Source organism: Mesoplodon mirus (genome assembly GCF_964341445.2).
Source record: "Mesoplodon mirus genome assembly, chromosome: 15".
Classification (NCBI taxonomy): Eukaryota; Metazoa; Chordata; class Mammalia; order Artiodactyla; family Ziphiidae; genus Mesoplodon; species Mesoplodon mirus.
In genome coordinates, this window is record NC_138991.1 from 24,768,080 (window position 1) to 24,787,520 (window position 19,441).

Sequence of the window (19,441 nt, forward strand, 5' to 3'; positions counted from 1 at the left end):
GAACACAAACCACAAACCACAAACCTGGAGAGGATATTTGCATCACATAAAATTAGCAAAGGACTAGTATCCAGAATATGTAAAGAATTCCTATTAGCTGAAAAGAAAAACACACCACCTAGTTTTAAACAGGCAAAGACATGAATGGAACTTTTACAGACAAAGACTCCCAGATGGGTTATAACATATGAACAGATGCTCTACCTCATTAGTCACAGTAGTCAAAGAAATGCAGATTAAAACCACAATGAGAAATCATTTCATAACTGCCAGATTGGAAAAAAAAATTGGTATGCTGATAAGGGCATAAAACAAGAGTTTTTATCCACTGCTGGTCAGAGTATAGACTGATGCAACCACTTTAGGAAACAGTTTCATATTACCTAGTTAAGTTGGACATGAGCATATCTGTTCAAGTAATTCAACTCCCAAATTCTATATCTATATCTATCTATATCTATATCTGTATCGATCTACACACACACATAAGAATGTTAGAGCAGTATTCTTCGTAGTAGCAAAAAACTGAAACAGGGACTTCCCTGCTGGCACGGTGGTCAAGAATTCACCTGCCAATGCAGGGGACACGGGTTCGATCCCTGGTCCGGGAAGACCCCACATGCCGCAGAGCAACTAAGCCCGTGTGCCACAACTACTGAGCCTGCACATTCCAGGGCCCGCATGCCGCAACTACTGAGCCTGCGTGCAGCAACTACTAAAGCCTACGCACCTAGAGCCTGTGCTCCGCAACAAAAAAAGCAACCACGATGAGAAGTCCGCACACCACAACAAAGAGTAGCCCCCACTCGCCGCAACTAGAGAAAGCCCACACGCAGCAACGAAGACCCAATGCAGCCAAAAATAAATAAAAAACAAAAAACAAAAAACCCCTGAAATAACCCAATGTCCATCAACAATAGAATGAATAAATAAGTGGATTAAACAGAAATGAAAATAAATGAACCATAGCTACAGTATATACATGAATGACTCTCAAAAGCAATGTTGAAAGAGATAGCAACTTGCAGAAGAATATATACAGTATGATTTCATTTATACAAGGGCAAAACACAGTCAAAACTAAACAATGTATTATTTAGGAGAGTCATAGAGGTAGTAACATCCATTTTTAAAAAGCAAGGGAACGATAAAGGCATTAAACATTAATCACTGTAGTGGTAACTCCAGGGAGAAGGGGCATTAATTGAGAAGCGAAACAGGCAGTGTCTGGGGTAAGGTAGTGTTTTATTCCATGAACACTGGGGTTATCTGGATATAAGTGGTCACAATAGCCATAAGTGTGGGTGAGATGGGCCTGGAAGGTGGAGCGGAGTAAGAGAAAAAAGGAACATCAACACTTGAAGTCGCTAGTGAAGGATAGAAAGGTGCTTAGGCCAGAGAAGTTACCCTGTGGAGAGTGGGAGGAGAGTCAGGAAAGTGGAGGCCAAGGGCACATTGTGTGCAGCAGTGAGGTGAGTTGGGATGCAGGCTGAGGCACATCCTTTGGATTCAGCCAGGTTTCCTGCTGACCTTGGCTGGAGCAGTTTCAGCAGAGACCTGGGGGTGGAGATCACATAGCTGAGGACTGAGTGGGTGGTGAGAAAGCACAGACACAGAATGGGTCAACTCTGAAAAAGTATGAGAAGGAGAGGAAGGAGATAGCAGCTGGGTGGATGCTAGGGCAGAGGGTTCCTAAAGAGATGTTAAAGAGTCTTCAGGTGGCCGATTAAAACCACAAGGAGATTTGCACACCCATCAGTTTAACAAAAATTTATGTCAGACTGACAAGTGGTGACAGGGATGTGGAACAACAAGCCCTCTCAGACACTGCTGGTGAGAGGATAAACTATTTTGGAAAACAATTTGGCAATACCTAGGAAAGTTAAAAACGTGCCTTCAGCTCAGAAACTTCACCCTTAAGTACACTTATGGCCCAGAGACACCTACTCATGGGCACTAAGAGACAATGTTCATTCTTCCATGTATGCAATAATGTCAGACTAGTCAGCAAACAGGAGAACAGATAAATTAATAGTGGGATGTAGACAATGAAATTCTATACAGCAGCAAAAATGAATACATTCAAAGTCTATGCATGACTCTTAACAGAAAAAAGCAAACTGCAGAAGGATAAGTACAGTATGGTACCATTTATATGAAGGTTTTAAACACAGAAAGAATTCTATGAAGCATTTAATGATTTATACATATGTAGTAAAAGTATAAACACGCATACAAATTTAACTAAACTCAGGATAGTGGGAGGAGGGTGGAAGGTCTAGGATGTGCTAGGAACTTGACATATTGCAATTTAGAATCTGTATGGTAGGTATCATTCTGCCCACTTTACTGAAGAAGAAACTGAGGTTCGGGGAAGTGAACTGTTTGGAATTTCAGTTTCACCCGGTTTTGACATTGGTGTTACTGGTTGAACGAATGAAAGAAAGAACGGCCTCGAGTTAGTTCTCAGGCCTATCCCCATCTCCCTTCGCTGCCCAGGGCGGGAGGTGGAAGGACCGCATGAGAAAAAAACTGCGCTCAGCAGCGACCGAAGTCCACTCCGGCCCCGCCCCCGTGCGTTTGCCCCGCCCCTATGGCTCCGCTCCAGCGGGACTCATGAATATGCAAGCTAGGGGAAGATATTTAAAGGCGCCGGCGCCACGCGCAGGTCCCTACCCGGCGCCGCCTGCCCCGCTCCTGTACCCAGCTCGCGGCTCGGCACCCTTCGCTCGTATCCATCACTCCGTGCGGAAACGCCGCCGGCATGTCGGACAAGCTGCCTTACAAAGTCGGTGAGTTCCAGGATGTGCAGTCGGCCGCGTCTGCTCCGCCTCCGCTGGGGGCCTGTTGGGGCGGCTGCCGCGGAGCCGACCCGGGGCGCTCTGAAGGACCCCCTTGAATCGCCGGCACGGCGCGGTCTTGGCCGCGCGAGGCCGTCTGGGGGTTGGAGTTCTCCCGCCGCCGCGAGCGGGTCTTCGGAGGCGGCCGCGGACTATGCGTCCCGGCGTGCCCCGCGAGGCCGGTGTAGCAGCGAGGCCCGCGGAGCGGCGAACTGGCGGCGTGTTCCGCCAGAGCCGCCTGGGGCAGGCGGGCAGCGCGCACCTGGCCACGGCCTGGGACCAGTGGCACCTGCCGGGACCTACACTAGGGGGCCTGGATCCTGCCTCCTGGGCCTGGACCGGCTCCTTGGCTAACTTGGTGGTCCCGGGCAAGTGCCCACCCTCTCTGGGCCTCCTACAGGGAAGGCGAGGGCCCCGGGGCCCCGAAGGGCACGTGGGGAGAGGCCTGGAGACTGAGCCCGAGGCCGGGCTAGTCCACTTACCAGGGACTTTGGGCTTGTTACTCAGCCTCTTGGGGTCACCCACCTGGCCAGAAGGTACAGTCATACAGAGAATCTCGAAGAAATTTTGGAGTGGTTAGAAAAATTCTTCCTGCTCTTCTATGGATTGAAGCTGATACACTGATAGTTAATGTTTATTGGGCGTTTACTATGGAATGGGCATTGCCTTCTACGTTTATTATAGATTAATTCATTTTATTCTAATGGGTTTTTAGGGTAGGGACTATTACTTTCTCATTTTATGATGGGTTTACTGAAACCCAGGAAAAAAGGTAACTTGCCCACATTTTTACAGCTGGGAGGTGGTGGAGCAGGATATGAACCCAGGCTGTGCCCACCTTTTCACCACTGTATGTAAGTGAACACATTTGGAATAACCCTAATGACCTTTCAGCAAAAACCAGTTCAGCCTGGATAGCAATTTTTAAAGTAAATTCAAGACACTATTCAACCTGGAGAAAAGCATCATTCATGGAGCACTTGCTATGTATCTGGGGATTTACATTTGTTTACAGAATGATCTTTAGAGGTGGACTTTATCTCATGATACAGAGGAAGAAACTGAAGCCCTAACAGGAAGTGACTTGCAAAGACTGTGGAAAGTAACAAGCTGTCAGTAGTAGTTTATCAAGTAGCAGGCCGGAGAAGGTTATTGTCCCTATTGTGTGGATGAAACTGAAGCCCAGAAAGATTAAGTCAAGGTCCAGTGGCAGAACTGGAATGGGGACATGTTACACTGTGGAGAGTGGGATGGGTTAGGGTTGAGGGCTTTGGGTTGTGTGGCAGCAGATAAGGCTGCATTTGGAAGTGGAGGAGCTTGGCTAGGTAGGGTTGGAGGAAGGACGCCTCCGTCAGGGAGGGCACAGTGTGCCCGACCTTGCCCATATGGCATCTTCTTTAATCCTCAGGGCTCATAGAAGGTTAGGGATCATTATTCCCACTTTAGAGATGAAGAAACTGAGACTCAGAGAGGGTTTTGCTATTATGCCTCTTAGCTTGTCCTGGGACAGGTGTTACTGCAACCTCTGCAAGTCCTCAGCTCTCCTGGGCACCAAAACCCCCAGAGCTTAGAATGCCAGACCCTCCTGTGCCCTTGGAGTTGAGGGACCCACGAAAACACCAGGGCTGACACAGCTGTCCTGAGAGCAGTGAAAGAGTTCTTGTTGTCTAGAGGGACAGGTGGTGGCAGAGGGGGTGAAGCTTAGGATAGGACAGGAACCATTGTCCACTACTGCTGTGCCCCTCCCAGGAGCCTCTGGTTCTAGCCCTCCCTGGCCACCAGTCCTGCCTCTGCCATTGACTGGCTGTGGAACCTGGGGCAAACCCTTCTCTGAGCGTTTCCTCATGGGTAAATGCTGGGAGTTGGACTAGGTTCAGATTTGTTTCTTGTTTGCTAACCCTGTCTCGTGCCAGCCCCTTTCGTGGACCTTCCCTCATTCAGTCCTAACAACAGGTGTGGTTGGTAAACATTTGTGGACCCCTTCTCTGTGCCAGGCCCAGCTGGGCACTAGAGATACAAGGGTGACTCAAGGATGAGGGTGGGACAGACATGCATACGGATAATACAGTAGTATTGTCTCCATTTTATAAGTGAGGAGATCTGCCCAATTCTCTGTCTCTGTGGCCACCACCCCAGTCCTGGTCTCCCTCCTCACAGGTCTCCCCGGGTCTCTTGCTCCACAGATACATGCAGCAACCAAAGAGGGCTTTTCGGAAGACAGGTCTGGGCATGATACTCCCCTTAAAACTCTATAGGAATAAAGTCCTGATTCATCATCTTAACTCCCTCTACTAGAGTCACCCTGGCACACTCTGTTCCTCCAGCAACAATATACCAAGTTCTTTCCTGTTTCCAGGTTTTTGTTGAGCCCCTGCTGTGTGCCAGGTACTGTATCAGGTGCTCGGGGAGGAGCCTTCCAGGGTAAGAGAGTTGCTTGGTTAAAGCCCTGAGGTGGGAATGAGTTTAGCTCACCCGGAGGTTCGAGTGGTTAAGCAACTAGAGAGGGGGACAAGAGGGTGGAGAGATGGGGGAGAAGGGTGGGCAGTCACCTGGGTAGGACTCTAAAGCCCTGTGATGAGTTCGGATTTTATTCATGGTTAAGGGGAAGCCATTGGATGTTGGCTTGTTTTTTACTTGAGCAGAAGAATGGAGGTGATATATTTTAAAATTGAAAAGTTTGTTTCTCTGACTCCTGTGGGGAGAATAGTACGTGGGAGCAGGGAGACCAATGAGGAGGTGGCTTCAGTGATCCACGGTGGTGAGAGGCTGTTGGATTGCTTGTATTTGGGATGTTGAGCCAACAGTGTGCTGATGGGTTGAAAGGGGGTGCAAGGGAGAAAGAGAAATCAAGAAATGGTAAGTTTCTGGCTGGAGCAGCTGGTCGAATGGTGGTTTCATTTCCTAAAATGGGAAGATTTGGGGAGTGACAAGTTGAGGGGTGAGGGCAAGGAGTCACAAGGGCTCAAACTTGACACATAATCCAGTTGGGCATCCAAATTGAGATGCTGAATAGGCAGTTGGATTATATGAGTCTCAAGTTCAGCGGAGAAGATTGGGCTGGAGATGAATGTGTGGGAGACATTTCCATAGAAAAGGTATTTCAAGCCATAAAATGGGATGAGCTCATCTGATAGGAGAGAAGAGGGAGATGATGAAGCCCTGAGGGCTTCCAAACTTTAGAGTCTGTAACAGGAAGAGGAGCCAGGAAGGTGATAGGGAAGCCACAGAAAGACAGGCATAGAAGCCAAGCCAAGAAAGGGTTTCAGAAGGAGAGAGTTCTCAGTGCTATTCATGCTGCAGGGAGAGACTAACTGACCATTAGTTATGGGGATTAGGCCTTACAGAGACCTTGAGAAGAGCAGTTTTAGTGGAGTATTGAAGTCATCAAGGAGGTAAAACGATACAGGATCAGGCCCCACAGAGCAGAGACAGCGCTGTCTGTTGTAACAGAGGAATGCCTGGTCTGTAACTACATGTGAGGAGGGCTAGTGGATTCCCTGGAGGAGGAGTGGCATAGTTCTGAATCCTTCTCGATGAGTTGTGAAGTGAGGTCATCAGTTGATGAGGAAACGTTAGAAGTTTGGAGTGGAAAAGGTGGTAAATTTACTAAGAAGATGTAATAGGATTGCTGGTGTGTCCCTTGAGATTTGTGGTCTTAATAAATGAAACTCTTGGTGTGGTCATCATTTTCCTCCTGCTGGGCTCAGTGACTTGGGTGCAGTGGAGGGCTGGGTTTAACCAGGGTGGGAGTTTTGCTGAGGAGTTCTCAGAGAACAAGAGGGTAGAAGGGACAGTGGAATCTAAATTGTGGAAGATGTTGAGAACATGAAGGGTGCAGTGAGGGACAGTGATAATCGGTAGGATAAACGGATTAAAGGTTCTGACCTGACCCGTTGCAGCTTTATTGGAGTTTGGGCTCTAGACAGAGAGTTTTGGAAAGATGGGACATGGCCAGAGTCAGTTGCTTGAAATCAAGATTTCCAAGGGAGAGTATCATGGGTGATGGCCTGCCAACGTGGGCAGGGGTGGAGTGGGTGTGTGCTGAGGCACACTGGGAGTAGTCCCTCCCGTGGGGGGGGTATATTTCATCTGTGAAGTTGTTTAGATGTACAGTAGGAAGCAGAGTGACTTAGTTGGTTTTATTATTTCTTACTAAATTCTCTATAGTCCTTTCCCTCCCACCCACCACCCCGTTTGGGTGATTGGCAGGATCTAAGCTCCCCTAAAGATAAAAATCACGGGAGTTCCAGGCCCCATCCTAGACCTACTGAATTTGATTCCCCAGGGGAGATTTGTAAGCATGCCAGATGACCCTTATCAGGGAAGTTTGCAAACACTGCCCTAGGGACTGACCTTGAGAATGGGCTAGTGTGGCAGGGGAAGGAGGGTGAGATTATAAGGGAGAGGAGTAGTATTCATTGTACTATGCCATTTTATATAAGGGACTTGAGTGTCCGAGAATTTTGGTGTCCACAGGCGTTCCCGGAACCAATCCGCTGTAGAGACCAACGGATGACTAATAACATCAAAGCCAGAGAATGTAGATTAGTGTCAAAGTCCCAATGATCATGCTAACTGAACCCCAAAATTCAGCAGTTAACCCACTAGTTACAGGCAGGGCGGGCCTGGGTAGGTCTCTATGTGGAAGAACACACTTCCTGCAGGTAGGTTGGCTGCTGCTTGCTTGCAAAAGAAGGGAGACCTGAACTGCGCATACCCAGTTTATTCCTCCTAAGTTTACTAGTTAGACAAGTCACTCCACCTTCCCTGGGGCAGAGAGAAGCCCAGAGTGTTAGTTACACAGATGAGTTCCCTCAATGTGGAGAGAAACATTAGGACTGGAGAAGCATTTTTATATCTTCAAGGAGATCAAGGAGCTGTGCTGAAGTCCAAGGTGTTGGATTATATCATTTATGAGTGCTGAAGTCACCAAGAGTGTTGACTAGGAATGTGGAGACCCAGGAGCTAAAATCTTTAGGGAATGAGGACGATGGTAGGTGGCAGCAGAAAGGGTAGCAGGAGGTATATATAGGCTGATAGCTGTTTTTCAAGGGGGCGCTTACCTGTGTTGTAATATTCGTGGTCCTGTGTGCTCCTTTGATTAAATGTGTTCTCCCACAAGGCTGTAAGTAAGCTGTGGTTACTGGCAGGAACCATGTCTTTCTTTTTTGACTGCCCTGGCTCCATAAATCCCTGTTGCATGAGCGAGAGAGTTCAGTGACCAGATTACCCAGTCTAGTGCTTCGAGTCCTCAAGTGGATGAGGGCTGAGTGGCAGTGCTTTGTGGTTCGTGTGATGAGGTGGCTCACGAACTCCCATCCATCCTGCCCCTACAGCTGACATCGGCCTGGCCGCCTGGGGGCGCAAGGCCCTGGACCTCGCAGAGAATGAGATGCCGGGCCTGATGCACATGCGGGAGATGTACTCGGCCTCCAAACCACTGAAGGGCGCCCGCATTGCCGGCTGCCTGCACATGACCGTGGAGACAGCTGTCCTCATTGAGACCCTCGTTGCCCTGGGTGCTGAGGTGAGGCCCGCAGCAGCAGTTCTTGTGCAGTGGGGAAATCCAGTCTTGTGCCCCCTCAGGCCCAGCAGGGGTTCCAGCTACAGCCTTGTCACAGTGCCCCCCACCTCCATTTTTTTTTTTTTTTTTTTTTTCTTTTTGCGGTATGCTGGCCTCTCACTGTTGTGGCCTCTCCCGTTGCGGAGCACAGGCTCCGGATGCGCAGGCCCAGCGGCCATGGCTCACGGGCCCAGCCGCTCCGCGGCATATGGGATCCTCCCGGACCGGGGCACGAACCCGTATCCCCTGCATCGGCAGGCGGACTCTCAACCACTGCGCCACCAGGGAGGCCCCCCCACCTCCATTTGTCGTGACTGCTCTGCAGATTTTCTCTCGCTGGGAAGACGGCGTCTGACTGCCCTCAGTTCACATTCTCCTGACTGGGGAGCTCTGATAGGAAAAACTCAAGCCTGGCGTCCTACTGAGTCATCTAAGGACTGGCTTGGCTCTCCTAGGCCTTCCTGGGGTCATGTGCCTGCCCTTGGCCAATCATGGCTGCTGGAAGGATGGCGCGCTCTGATTGGTTCAGCCTGGGTTATGTGTACCAATGATTGCAGCTCTTCCAACTTCTCTGGGGGCAAGATGTTTCCCAAAGCAGGGGGCAGGGCAGAGCAGCAAAAGCTAGCTACAGAACACACCAGGTTTCAGTCCTTGCACCTCTTCTTTGTTTTCTACACTCACACTCTTGGCAATCTGATTTTATGGCTTTAAATACTGTCTATATGGTGATGACTCCCAGTTATATGTACTAGCCTGGACTTCTCCCTGGAACTCCAGACCTGTATACCCAGCAGCTGATGTATCACCTCCACCTGGAGGTCTGATTGACCTCTCAGTCTCAACGTGTCCAAAGGAACACATGATTTCCTTCTCTTCTTGGAGGCTTCCCCGTGTAGGCAGATGCAGACTTCAGCCTTACAGGCCCTCTCAGTTCAGAACCTGGGGTCGTCCCTGACTCCTCTTGCTCTGTTACTCCAACAACGAACCCTGCAGCAAATCCTGTCAGCTCAGCCCTCAAAGTACACGCATCATCACCTCCACTGCTAGAGGTGCATTTCTTGTCTGAAGTCTAACAACAGCTTCTGCCCTTGTCTCCTTGCTTCCGTGTGGAGCCTTTTCCCTTCCACACAGCAGAGCCATGTTTTAACATAAGTTGGGTCTTGTCAGTGCTCTGGCTCCCATCCACTCCCATCCACTGGTTGCCATTTGCAACCCAGCCTGAGGTTGCAGAGCTGGCTGGATGTAGATCCCGAGCCTCTCTGCCCTAGCTCCAGGGCGTTTTCTTATGCCTGTCCAGTGACCTTGGTCTTCTGAACTGTCTGTGACCAGCCCTGTTTTGCTGGCTCTTTCAGGTGCGGTGGTCCAGCTGCAATATCTTCTCCACCCAGGACCATGCCGCAGCTGCCATTGCCAAGGCTGGCATTCCAGGTGAGGCCAGCTTGCTGCTGGGGGATGCAGGAATGCATGAAGTGGCTCTGCTTTTCCCTGTTTGCTTCACTGACTTGTACTGCTACAGACTTCCCTGCGGTAGAGGAGAGGAGTCATGGCCACAGAATCCTAGCCTAGTGACCCATTGGAAAGAACTGTTTTGTCCAACTGTCATCTAAAATCCTACTGAAGGCACTTACTTGCCCAGTTCAAGTCATGTGATCAGGAAGGGTGGGATCTAATGATTGGGAACCACATGATGTTGAAGAGGGGAAATTCTTTAAAGGAATGATGTGGGTCTGTTTCCGAAAGAATCAGGGAGGGATACTGGGCAGAAAAACAGTCCCAGAGGTCCATTGCATAGTATCTGATGGTCTAGGGTGCTGGGGAAATACCAGGACCAAAGAGGAAAGACTTTCTCACAAGCTGCTGGGGAAATAGGCACAAGTATGCCTGGGCTTGAGGAGGGCAGTGGTTGGTTAGCTCTGATGATGATGAAGTAGGACATTGACAGTTCCTTCTAACCAGCCACAGGTGGAGGGTAAAGAGTGGGGGAGGACCTCTCCAGAGACTGACCAAGGCTGGATCGGCCTGTCCCCAACTCCTCAGCCTAGTTTGGGCTCCATAGCCCTTTTCTGGGAAAGGTTTTGTTTTTAATACCACTGTCTGCCCCAGTTTGGGGGAGGGGAAGCTGGCCCTGCTTTGGCAGGTATCCTTTGCTCACAGGAGGTTCATGGGAGCCCCACACCTGTGTCTCAGTTGTCCCATATGATGGGAGGAGCCTGGGCTGGCAGTCAGGAGCTCTGGGTTCTTTTTTTTGGCTGTGCCATGTGGCTTGCGTGATCTTAATTCCCTGACCAGGGATCAAACCTGGGCCCCTAGCAGTGAAAGCGCAGAGTCCTAACCACTGGTCTGCCCTCGAATTCCCAGGAGCCCTGGGTTCTGATGCCTGCTCAGGAATGCCATGCTGAGTGATCTGGGCACATCTTAGCCCCTCTCTGGGCATCTGTAAGTGATGATGATGGTAATGGCTGCCTCACAGGGTTTCTGTGAGGAAAAATGAGATGGGGCATGAAGCAGTTAGAGTAATGTCTGGCACAGAGAAAGTGCTCCATACATGGTAGCTGCTGTTAGTAGTTTTTGGCCAGACTGCCTAGGATAACCTACCACAGAGACTGCTGGCCCATCAAGTCCTTTCAGTGCATAATGAATCTTGGATCTTGTCTCGCTTGGGTCCACCTGAGTGTGGCTTCCTGCCCCTGTGCACCTCCATCCTAGCAGTAGGCATGTGGGTAGGAGCCCTGGTCACTGGGTTGGGGGCCCAGACAGAAGAGGTAGGAAAGGAAATAATTATTTCCAGATACCTATATATGGGGGGGGGGTGTCTGTACTTGGCCTCTGTCTCATAATCCATACTATTATAGATGAGGAAACTGAGGCTCAGAGAGGTGAAGTGATTTTCCCAAAGTCACACAGCTGGTGAGTGCAGAACCAGGACTTGCACTCAGATTTCTCTGGCTCCAAGTTGTGTTCTTACCATTGCTGAGTCCTCAGAGGTGCTAGAGGTGGCAGGCGATGGGAATTAGGAAGGAGATAGTATTGGCTCTATCCAGGTGGGTCCCTGGAACAAGTGCCAGTGGGGAGGGCCAGGCCCTGATGTGCCACTCACTCTCCAGTGTATGCCTGGAAGGGTGAAACGGACGAGGAATATCTGTGGTGCATTGAGCAGACGCTGTACTTCAAGGACGGGCCCCTCAACATGATTCTGGACGATGGTGGTGACCTCACCAACCTCATCCACACCAAGTACCCACAGCTCCTGTCAGGTGAGTAGGACGGGTGGGTGGACTGGGTGCTAGTGGTTTAAATGGGGCCTGCTTGCCCACCTGAAAGCAGCAGGCCTGGCAGGACCCCCAGTGCCTCGAGCAGCAGATTCTGTGGAAGATGGGAGAACTGCAGGCTCCTGTAGGTGTGCTGGGGCCTGGCCTCGGGGCTGGGTGGCTAGGGGAGGCCTGGCTGGCCCAAGGGCAAGCCAGGGCCAGGGCTGAGAACAGCTGGGAAGGCGTCAGCTTTGTTAAAAGCAGGTGGGGAGGAAAGTGGGGTAGTGTAGTGAGTGCAAAGGCCCTGAGGCAGGAAAGGATAGCCCATTCATGAAACAGAAAGTTAGCCAGCATGGCAGCTTCCTTCACTGGGGAGAATTGCAGGTTGTGGCTGGAGCTTTAGTGAAGGTCAGATGTGTAAAGACATAATAGAATAGATTGAGAAGAGAGTCTGGCTTGATCCTGAGAGTAAAGGGAAGTAGTTGGATGGTACTGAAAAGACTTCCCTGCAAATGTACGTGTTAAAAATGGCTGCTGTGTAGAGGATGAGTTGTGGCTGGGACTAGGGCAGTGACAGTGCAAGTGGAGAGTTCGGGGGTTGTTGGGAGGTAGAATCATTAGGCCTGGTGATGGTAGTGGCTCCTCCCTCATGCTGGCCTAGGTGATTAGGTGGACTGTGGTGTCCGTTACAGAGATAGGAACCCAGAAGGAGGAGCGGCTTTAGGAGGCAAAGATGAGGAATTTGGGTGAGTTCAGCTGTGGGCTCTCTGAGGCTCTTGGAGTTTCATCTCAGAGGCCACCCTGTCCCTTGGGCTACTCCTTCCTGGCCTGAAATTCATCCCCTCCTCTCTTGTTCAGGCATCCGAGGCATCTCCGAAGAGACCACAACGGGGGTCCACAACCTGTACAAGATGATGGCCAACGGGATTCTGAAGGTGCCTGCCATCAACGTCAACGACTCTGTCACCAAGGTGAGCCTGTGGGGCAGTGATGGCTCCAGCTGTTGGTTCCCAGAGCAGCTCAGGAGTAGGCCCTGCAGAAAGTCCCCTGGGAAGGCTGCAGGCTAGGGGCTTAGCCCTTATTTGACGGGGGAAAGGGGTTGTAGACTTAGGGTAGTAAGGCAAAGCATTGAAGGCGTTAGAGGCAAAGAACTGTGCAGTGAGCCTCAGAGCTGGGCATCAAGAGGTTTAACGTGAAGCAGATTCTTTGACCGGACAATCTCTCATAGTTGATCTGCAGGAAGCCTTCTGGACTGGCAGAGAAAGGCCAGGGAGAGTCGTGGGACTGAGCAGGGCAAGGGGCACATGAGCACATTAGCTGGTGGGGAGAAGTCCCAGGAGGTGATCAGCCCAAGGCCCACCAGGCTGCGATGTTGAGAGTGGGTCTGAGGCCCCAGGGCCTCGCCTGCCCCCATAGCCGCCTTGCCCCCTCTCCTTTCAGAGCAAGTTTGACAACCTCTATGGCTGCCGGGAGTCCCTCATAGATGGCATCAAGCGGGCCACGGACGTGATGATTGCGGGCAAGGTGGCGGTGGTAGCGGGCTATGGCGACGTGGGCAAGGGCTGTGCCCAGGCCCTGAGGGGCTTCGGGGCCCGTGTCATCATCACAGAGATCGACCCCATCAACGCGCTTCAGGCTGCCATGGAGGGTATGATAGGGTGAAGGTTGGTTGTCAGCCACTGGGGCCAGAGGCGGGGCAAGGCCACCCTGGATGACGCACAGACACTGTCTCTACACAGGCTATGAGGTGACCATCATGGATGAGGCCTGTCAGGAGGGCAACATCTTTGTCACCACCACGGGCTGTATCGACATCATCCTCGGCCGGTAGGCGCCAGGCGGGGGGCCCCAGGGAGTGAAGGAGGGGGCAGGTTTGCGGCTGCTCTTGGTCCCTGACAGTCTGTCACAGGCTGGGGCTCCTCCACAGGCACTTTGAACAGATGAAAGATGACGCCATTGTGTGTAACATCGGACACTTTGACGTGGAGATTGACGTCAAGTGGCTGAACGAGAACGCTGTGGAGAAGGTGAACATCAAGCCCCAGGTGAGAAGCCCCAGCCCTGCCAGCAGGCTTGGTGGATGGAGCGCCGAGGGGGGCGTGCTCCTGGGCTGGCCGTCAAGGAAGTCAGATGACGAGGCTCTGGCAACCTGGGCAGTGGGTTGGGCGGAAGAGGGACAGGTTTCAGGGCTGCTTAGATTGGAATCTTGGAGTGAGGCCAAGGCATCCCCATTTTTAAAGGTCCCAAGATGGTTCTGATGTGCAGCCAAGGTTGAGTACCACTGCATTCAACTTGTTACTAGGCATGGTGATTGAGAACGTGAGATCTGTCCTCAGACTGTCCAGGCTCATGTTGCAGCCACTTTGTAATGTGTAGCTCTGGACAAAGAACTTAACCCTTTAAACTTCAGTTTCTTTATCTGTGGAATGGGGATAATAGCAGTACTTAATTTACAGGGTTGTTAGTAGGATTAAATGTGATAATTATATATATATATATATTGTGTATATATGTATGTATATATGGTTATATGTATGTTCTTAGCCCAGGGCATGTGCCAATAATAATAACATTAGCTAATACGTAGTACTTAAACTAAGTGCCTTGTACATGTCAGCTCTTTAAATTCTCACAGCAGACCTATGAGGTCTGCCGCTCAGGGTTGCATAACAAATACTGGCTCTTATTAATTGTGTGTGCCAGGCCCTGTGCTGGAGGTTGTTCTGGGGCAGTCCAGGCCCTTTGTGGGCCCTGCTGGAGGTCGGGAGGCCTGCTGGACAGGAGGGTAGGATGAGGATAGGGGTGGACACTGGGAGCTGTGCCCACTAGCCCTTACCGCTGTGCTGCCCACTTGTAGGTGGACCGCTACTTGTTGAAGAACGGGCGCCGCATCATCATTCTGGCCGAGGGCCGGCTGGTCAACCTGGGCTGCGCCATGGGCCACCCCAGCTTCGTGATGAGCAACTCCTTCACCAACCAGGTGCTGGCGCAGATTGAGCTGTGGACCCACCCAGACAAGTATCCCATCGGGGTCCACTTCCTGCCCAAGAAGGTGGGTTCCTACCTCCACCCCTGGCCAAGGGTCATGTGTCCAGCCCTGGGCTCTCCATGCAGGCCTTGCCAGAGTTCATACAGTACTCGCCTCTCTACTCTCTTGAAGATCTTCACAGGGTCCTCCGCAGGGCAGAAATCATTCTCTCCATTTAACAGAGGAGGAAATTGGGGCCCAAAGCAGGGAATAACTCCCAGAGTGGCAGGGCTGGGTGGTGAGAGGAGCATGGGCTTTGGAGTGAGACACACCCAGGTTTGAATCTCACTCTTACCCTTGGAGGCTGTGTAACTGTGCCTCCATTTCCTTATCTGTAAAACGAAGGTGATAGTACCTGCTTAAGGATTGTGAGGATTTCCTTAGATCACAGGTCACAAACCCACATGCCCAGAGGGATTGGACAGGTAAATGGGCTGGGTGGGAACTGACCAAAGAGCACGTGCCCCAGTTGAAGAGGTTGGCTGCCTGTCATCAACCTGGACCCATTGGACCAGGGGTCCTGCCGTTTCAAAGGAAGCTAGATATCAATTTTTAAATATAACCAGGTTGGTTAACTTGGACGTGTTTGTAAGCCGAATGCAGCCTACAGGCTGCGTGATTGTGGCCTTGGAATTGGATGATGCCACTAACACACTGAGCATGGCACCTGACGTGTTGTGAGTGTGTGGTCAGATTAACCATGACAATGAGGTCATCTGATGTCAAATCCAGTGCTTGTCCTAACACCCCCTGCAACTGCCCTCTCCCACAGGTCAGAACACTATGTTTTAGTCCTGGCTTTTTTTTTTTTTGCCAGTGTCATGGGTGAACTTGGCTTTGCTACTTTGCCTGACTGGGCCTCAGTTTCCCTCTCAGCTAAATGGTAAGAGTAGCTCTTGCTTCCAGCCCTTGGCTGCTGGAGAGGCTGCGGTGGAGTCTTCATACCACTCTTCCCACCCTTTGAAAAGCTGGTCTGCCAACTGATGAGAAGTAGGAAGAGGCTGAGTTGTCTGCCCCCGAGCCAGCCAACTCCTTTCCCCCTAGTCTTCCTCAGGCACTGTCTTGCCTGACCAGGTGTTTTACCTGTAAGGGCCTCAAGGGGCTGTCCTGTCCTGGGCAGCCTGCCAGGTCCCCTTGCTGGTTGTGCGGTTAAAAAAGTCTCATTCGACCCCTCATCTGATCTCAGCTGGAGGAAATACGACTGTGAATATAGTGAGAGATTGGGCAGGCCTTTAAAATGAGGCTGGGGTTGGAAGTGAGAAGGCAAAGAGCTCACCTCCTACCCCAGCACCTGGCCCCATCCTATCTTCTTCCTTCATCACTGCCAAGATACGGGTTGGGGACAGGCTCTACATCTCACATGCGAGATGTGGGAGAGGGATTACGTACCTTGGTTAACAGTGACAGAGAGAGCAGCCACCATTTCTTAAGGTACTTGCACCAAGCGCTCTTGACTATCACTGATCTCTGTACCAGCTCTGAGAGACCCAGCCTACAGATGATGAAACTAAGCTTCAGAGGGTGACTTGCCTCAACAGCTGCCAAGTATTGGGCCAAGAGTACGTCCCACCCCTGCCTGTCCAAGTTGTTAACCGTTATGTCCTCCTGGGTACGGGGAGCAGGGAGAAGGAAGGGTGTTCTCGGCTAGGCCAGGCCAAGAGAAGGGAGCATTCGTTGTGTCCTCTGGGCACTGGAGACCTTCATTCTGCCTCCAGAGCTGACGTGGCCTTAGGACTTAGGGCTGGGCTCTGCTCCTGCCTTTGCCTGCCTCTCCCCAGTTTCTTCAGTTGTTAAATAGAAGAATAAACCCTGGCCTCCTTTTTAAGGGTGTTTGTGAGCCTCTAATGAGACCGTGAGTGTGAAACCGCTTGGGAATGTAAAGCTGTCTGGGCTGGGCTGTGGTTAAAGGCTATTGTGCCATTATGGGATGGGACTTGGGGGTAGGAAGAGGCCCCACCCGGAGCTGGATGCTGAGAAAGTGAGAGCCCCGCTTAGGGTTGATCCTTCTCTAAGTACAGCCACTTGCCCTTCTTCTCAGGCCCCCTTTATGCATTTCAGCACTGGTCAGACTTAGAAATAGGCCTTATCTAACCCCAGCCTCTGTCCTCCTTGGTTTCTGTTCTGTCTCTTCAAAGCTGCCTTGGAGACCATAACTTGAGACAAGTTATGGGACTTTGGAGCCAGGTGGACCCTGGATTCAAATCCTAGCTCTGTCATTAACTAGCTTTGTGACCTTGGGCAAGTCATTCCACCTTTGTTTGTTTGTTTGTTTGTTTGTTTGTTTTGTGGTACATGGGCCTCTCACTGTTGTGGCCTCTCCCGTTGCGGAGCACAGGCTCCGGACGCGCAGGCCCAGCGGCCATGGCTCACGGGCCCAGTCGCTCCGCGGCACGTGGGATCTTCCCGGACCGGGGCACGAACCCGTGTCCCCTGCATCGGCAGGCAGACTCTCAACCACTGCGCCACCAGGGAAGCCCTCATTCCACCTTTCTGAGCCTTGATTTCCACATCTGTGAAAGGAGATGGCAATTTTTTTATTAGTCAGCATCCTTTCGGTGGCAAGTGGTAGATAGAAACCCTATTCAAACTGGTGTATTAGTTATCTGTTACTGTATAGCAATTTAAATCCAAAACTTACTGGCTTAAAACAATAAACATTTATTATTTCAGTTTCTGTGGGTTGAGAGTTTGAGAGCAGCTTAATTCATGAGGTTGTAGTCGAGATGTCAGCCAGGGCTGCAGTCATCTGAAGGCTTGACTGGAGCTGGAAGATCCACTTCACATCACTGTTGGCAGGTGGTTCCTTGCCACATGAGTATCTCCATAGGGCTGCTTAAGTTTCCTCATGAGATGGCAGCTGGCCTCCCCCAGATTCAGGGGGAGAGCAAAGGAGGAGGCTGAAGTGCCTTTTAGGACCCAGTCTCCAAGTCACACACCATCACTTCTGCTTTATTCTATTCATTAGAATTGAGTCACTCAAGGGGTGAGGAATTAGGCTCCACCTCTTGTAGGAAGGAGTTTTATGAATTTATAGACAAAGATTTTAAGGACGTATATTTTGGAAGGCAGCTATGCTCACCACTATACCACCAGTTCTAAGGATGTATTTTGAAACAAACACAACCAGTGTAATCTAAAAAGGAACTCTGTTGGTTCTGTAATGGAGGAGTCTAAGATTCAGACACTGGATCCAGGGATCCATTGGCATCAGAGCTCTTTCTCTGTCTCTTGGCTCTTTTTTCCCCCTACATTCACTTCACTTGTCAAATACACTTGCCCCTGGTGAGCAGAGACTGATAGCCTCCCTGTTTAGGAATCCTGAAAGCCCCTGTCATGAAAATATGTCCTGTCCATAGATAAATTCCAGAGAAGCATTTTGGTTAGCTGCTTAGGTTGGTGGAGGGTAAGGAAGGAGATGTAGTTGATTGTCCCATTAGGGCTGCTTGGAGGGGAGGATGTAGCTTGGTTCCCCCTTGCAGCAGGGGAGCTGAGTAGCCAAAAGCCACACTGGAGGCTGGCTGTGAGGATAGAATGAAGTAATATGCTTAACGCTCCGCAGATGTCACAACAGAACAGTTTCTGCCTCTTTTGGCAGCTGGATGCAGGTAAGGGATCCCAGAGCATGGCACTGATTCCAGCTTTTTCTGTGTTTCTCCCCAGCTGGATGAAGCAGTCGCTGAAGCCCACCTGGGCAAGCTGAATGTGAAGCTGACCAAGCTGACTGAGAAGCAGGCGCAGTACTTGGGCATGTCCTGTGATGGCCCCTTCAAACCTGATCACTACCGCTATTGAGAACCAGGCCTGCCCTTTGCCTTCCAGCTGCTGTCCTTGCCTGGGCCCCACCTCTCCTCCCCAAGAGCAAATGGCACCACCTTTGAGATTGGTTTGATAATGTTCCCCATCACCTCCCTGGGGCTAGTCACTCAGTCTTTGGCCTCTGCTGCATCCTTCATACTGTTCCAAGTGTGGCAGGGGGAATTGAGAAGTCCCTCCTCAAGCCCTGGTCATGATAGAGGTACACGGGAGTTACCCACAGGGAGCCATGAGCTCAGGGGTTTTGGAACTGCTCACTCAGTCAGTCCTTCCTTAGGCTGGAAGTTGGCAGTGGTGTTCACAAAGCCCATGCACTTTACCATCCAGGCCCTCACTTGGCCTATGGACTTTATACCCATGTTCTTGGTTTACACGTTCATTGGTTCCACAGCCCATGACAGATGAGAAGGAGCTATGTCAAAGGGTGTGGAGGAACTGTTGGAGTTTGAATGCTCCTGAGAGCCCAGCTTAGTGCTTGGCATTCTCTTAAACCTCAGAACGATGAGGTTGGTACTTTTAGTCCCTATTTTACAGGGGTTGGAATATATTGTTAAGGGATAGCCAAGAAAGGACGAGAGAAGTGACAGCCAGAGGTTGAGAGGGGCCAGAGAAACGTAAAAGTGCATTGTAACTTGATGTTCTCATCACAACTCTGGGTCAAAAAGAGATTAATTTGGTTTATAATGTTAAAAGAGAGCAAGAAGGTGGTTAATAAAAATTTTGGTGCCTAAAAGAATTTTGAGCCTTTATTTTGTAGATAATCCACTGCCAACAATGTGTGGTGTAAGCCAAGGGGTAATAGTCTGATGTGCTGTAATAGTGTGCTGTGTTGCAGTGTGGGGTGACAAGGGCTGCAGGCACACCCTTGGGCTTGGAAGACTGGGTAAAATGAAGAGAGAACTCTTGTGTCTTCAGGTGTGTCTTTTGTAAACAGCCTGTTTTTTACCCA

At 50.7% G+C, this 19,441-nt stretch overlaps 1 protein-coding gene across 2 annotated transcripts; it reads left to right on the forward strand.

The window, feature by feature from the left end:
* Positions 1-2,654: 2,654 nt before the first annotated feature.
* On the forward strand, positions 2,655-19,228 carry AHCY (adenosylhomocysteinase). Of its 2 annotated transcripts, none has more exons than XM_082644178.1 (10): positions 2,655-2,792; positions 8,177-8,367; positions 9,756-9,831; positions 11,508-11,657; positions 12,510-12,622; positions 13,092-13,299; positions 13,391-13,478; positions 13,579-13,696; positions 14,509-14,703; positions 18,340-19,228. In XM_082644178.1, the coding sequence occupies exons 1-10, from the start codon at positions 2,765-2,767 to the stop codon at positions 18,469-18,471; spliced, it is 1,299 nt and encodes a 432-aa protein (XP_082500304.1). In that variant the 5' UTR covers positions 2,655-2,764; the 3' UTR covers positions 18,472-19,228. The 2 variants fall into 2 exon arrangements, with proteins under 2 accessions (XP_082500304.1, XP_082500303.1); XM_082644177.1 differs by lacking the exon at positions 2,655-2,792 and adding an exon at positions 3,074-3,376.
* The last annotated feature ends 213 nt before the right edge of the window (positions 19,229-19,441 follow it).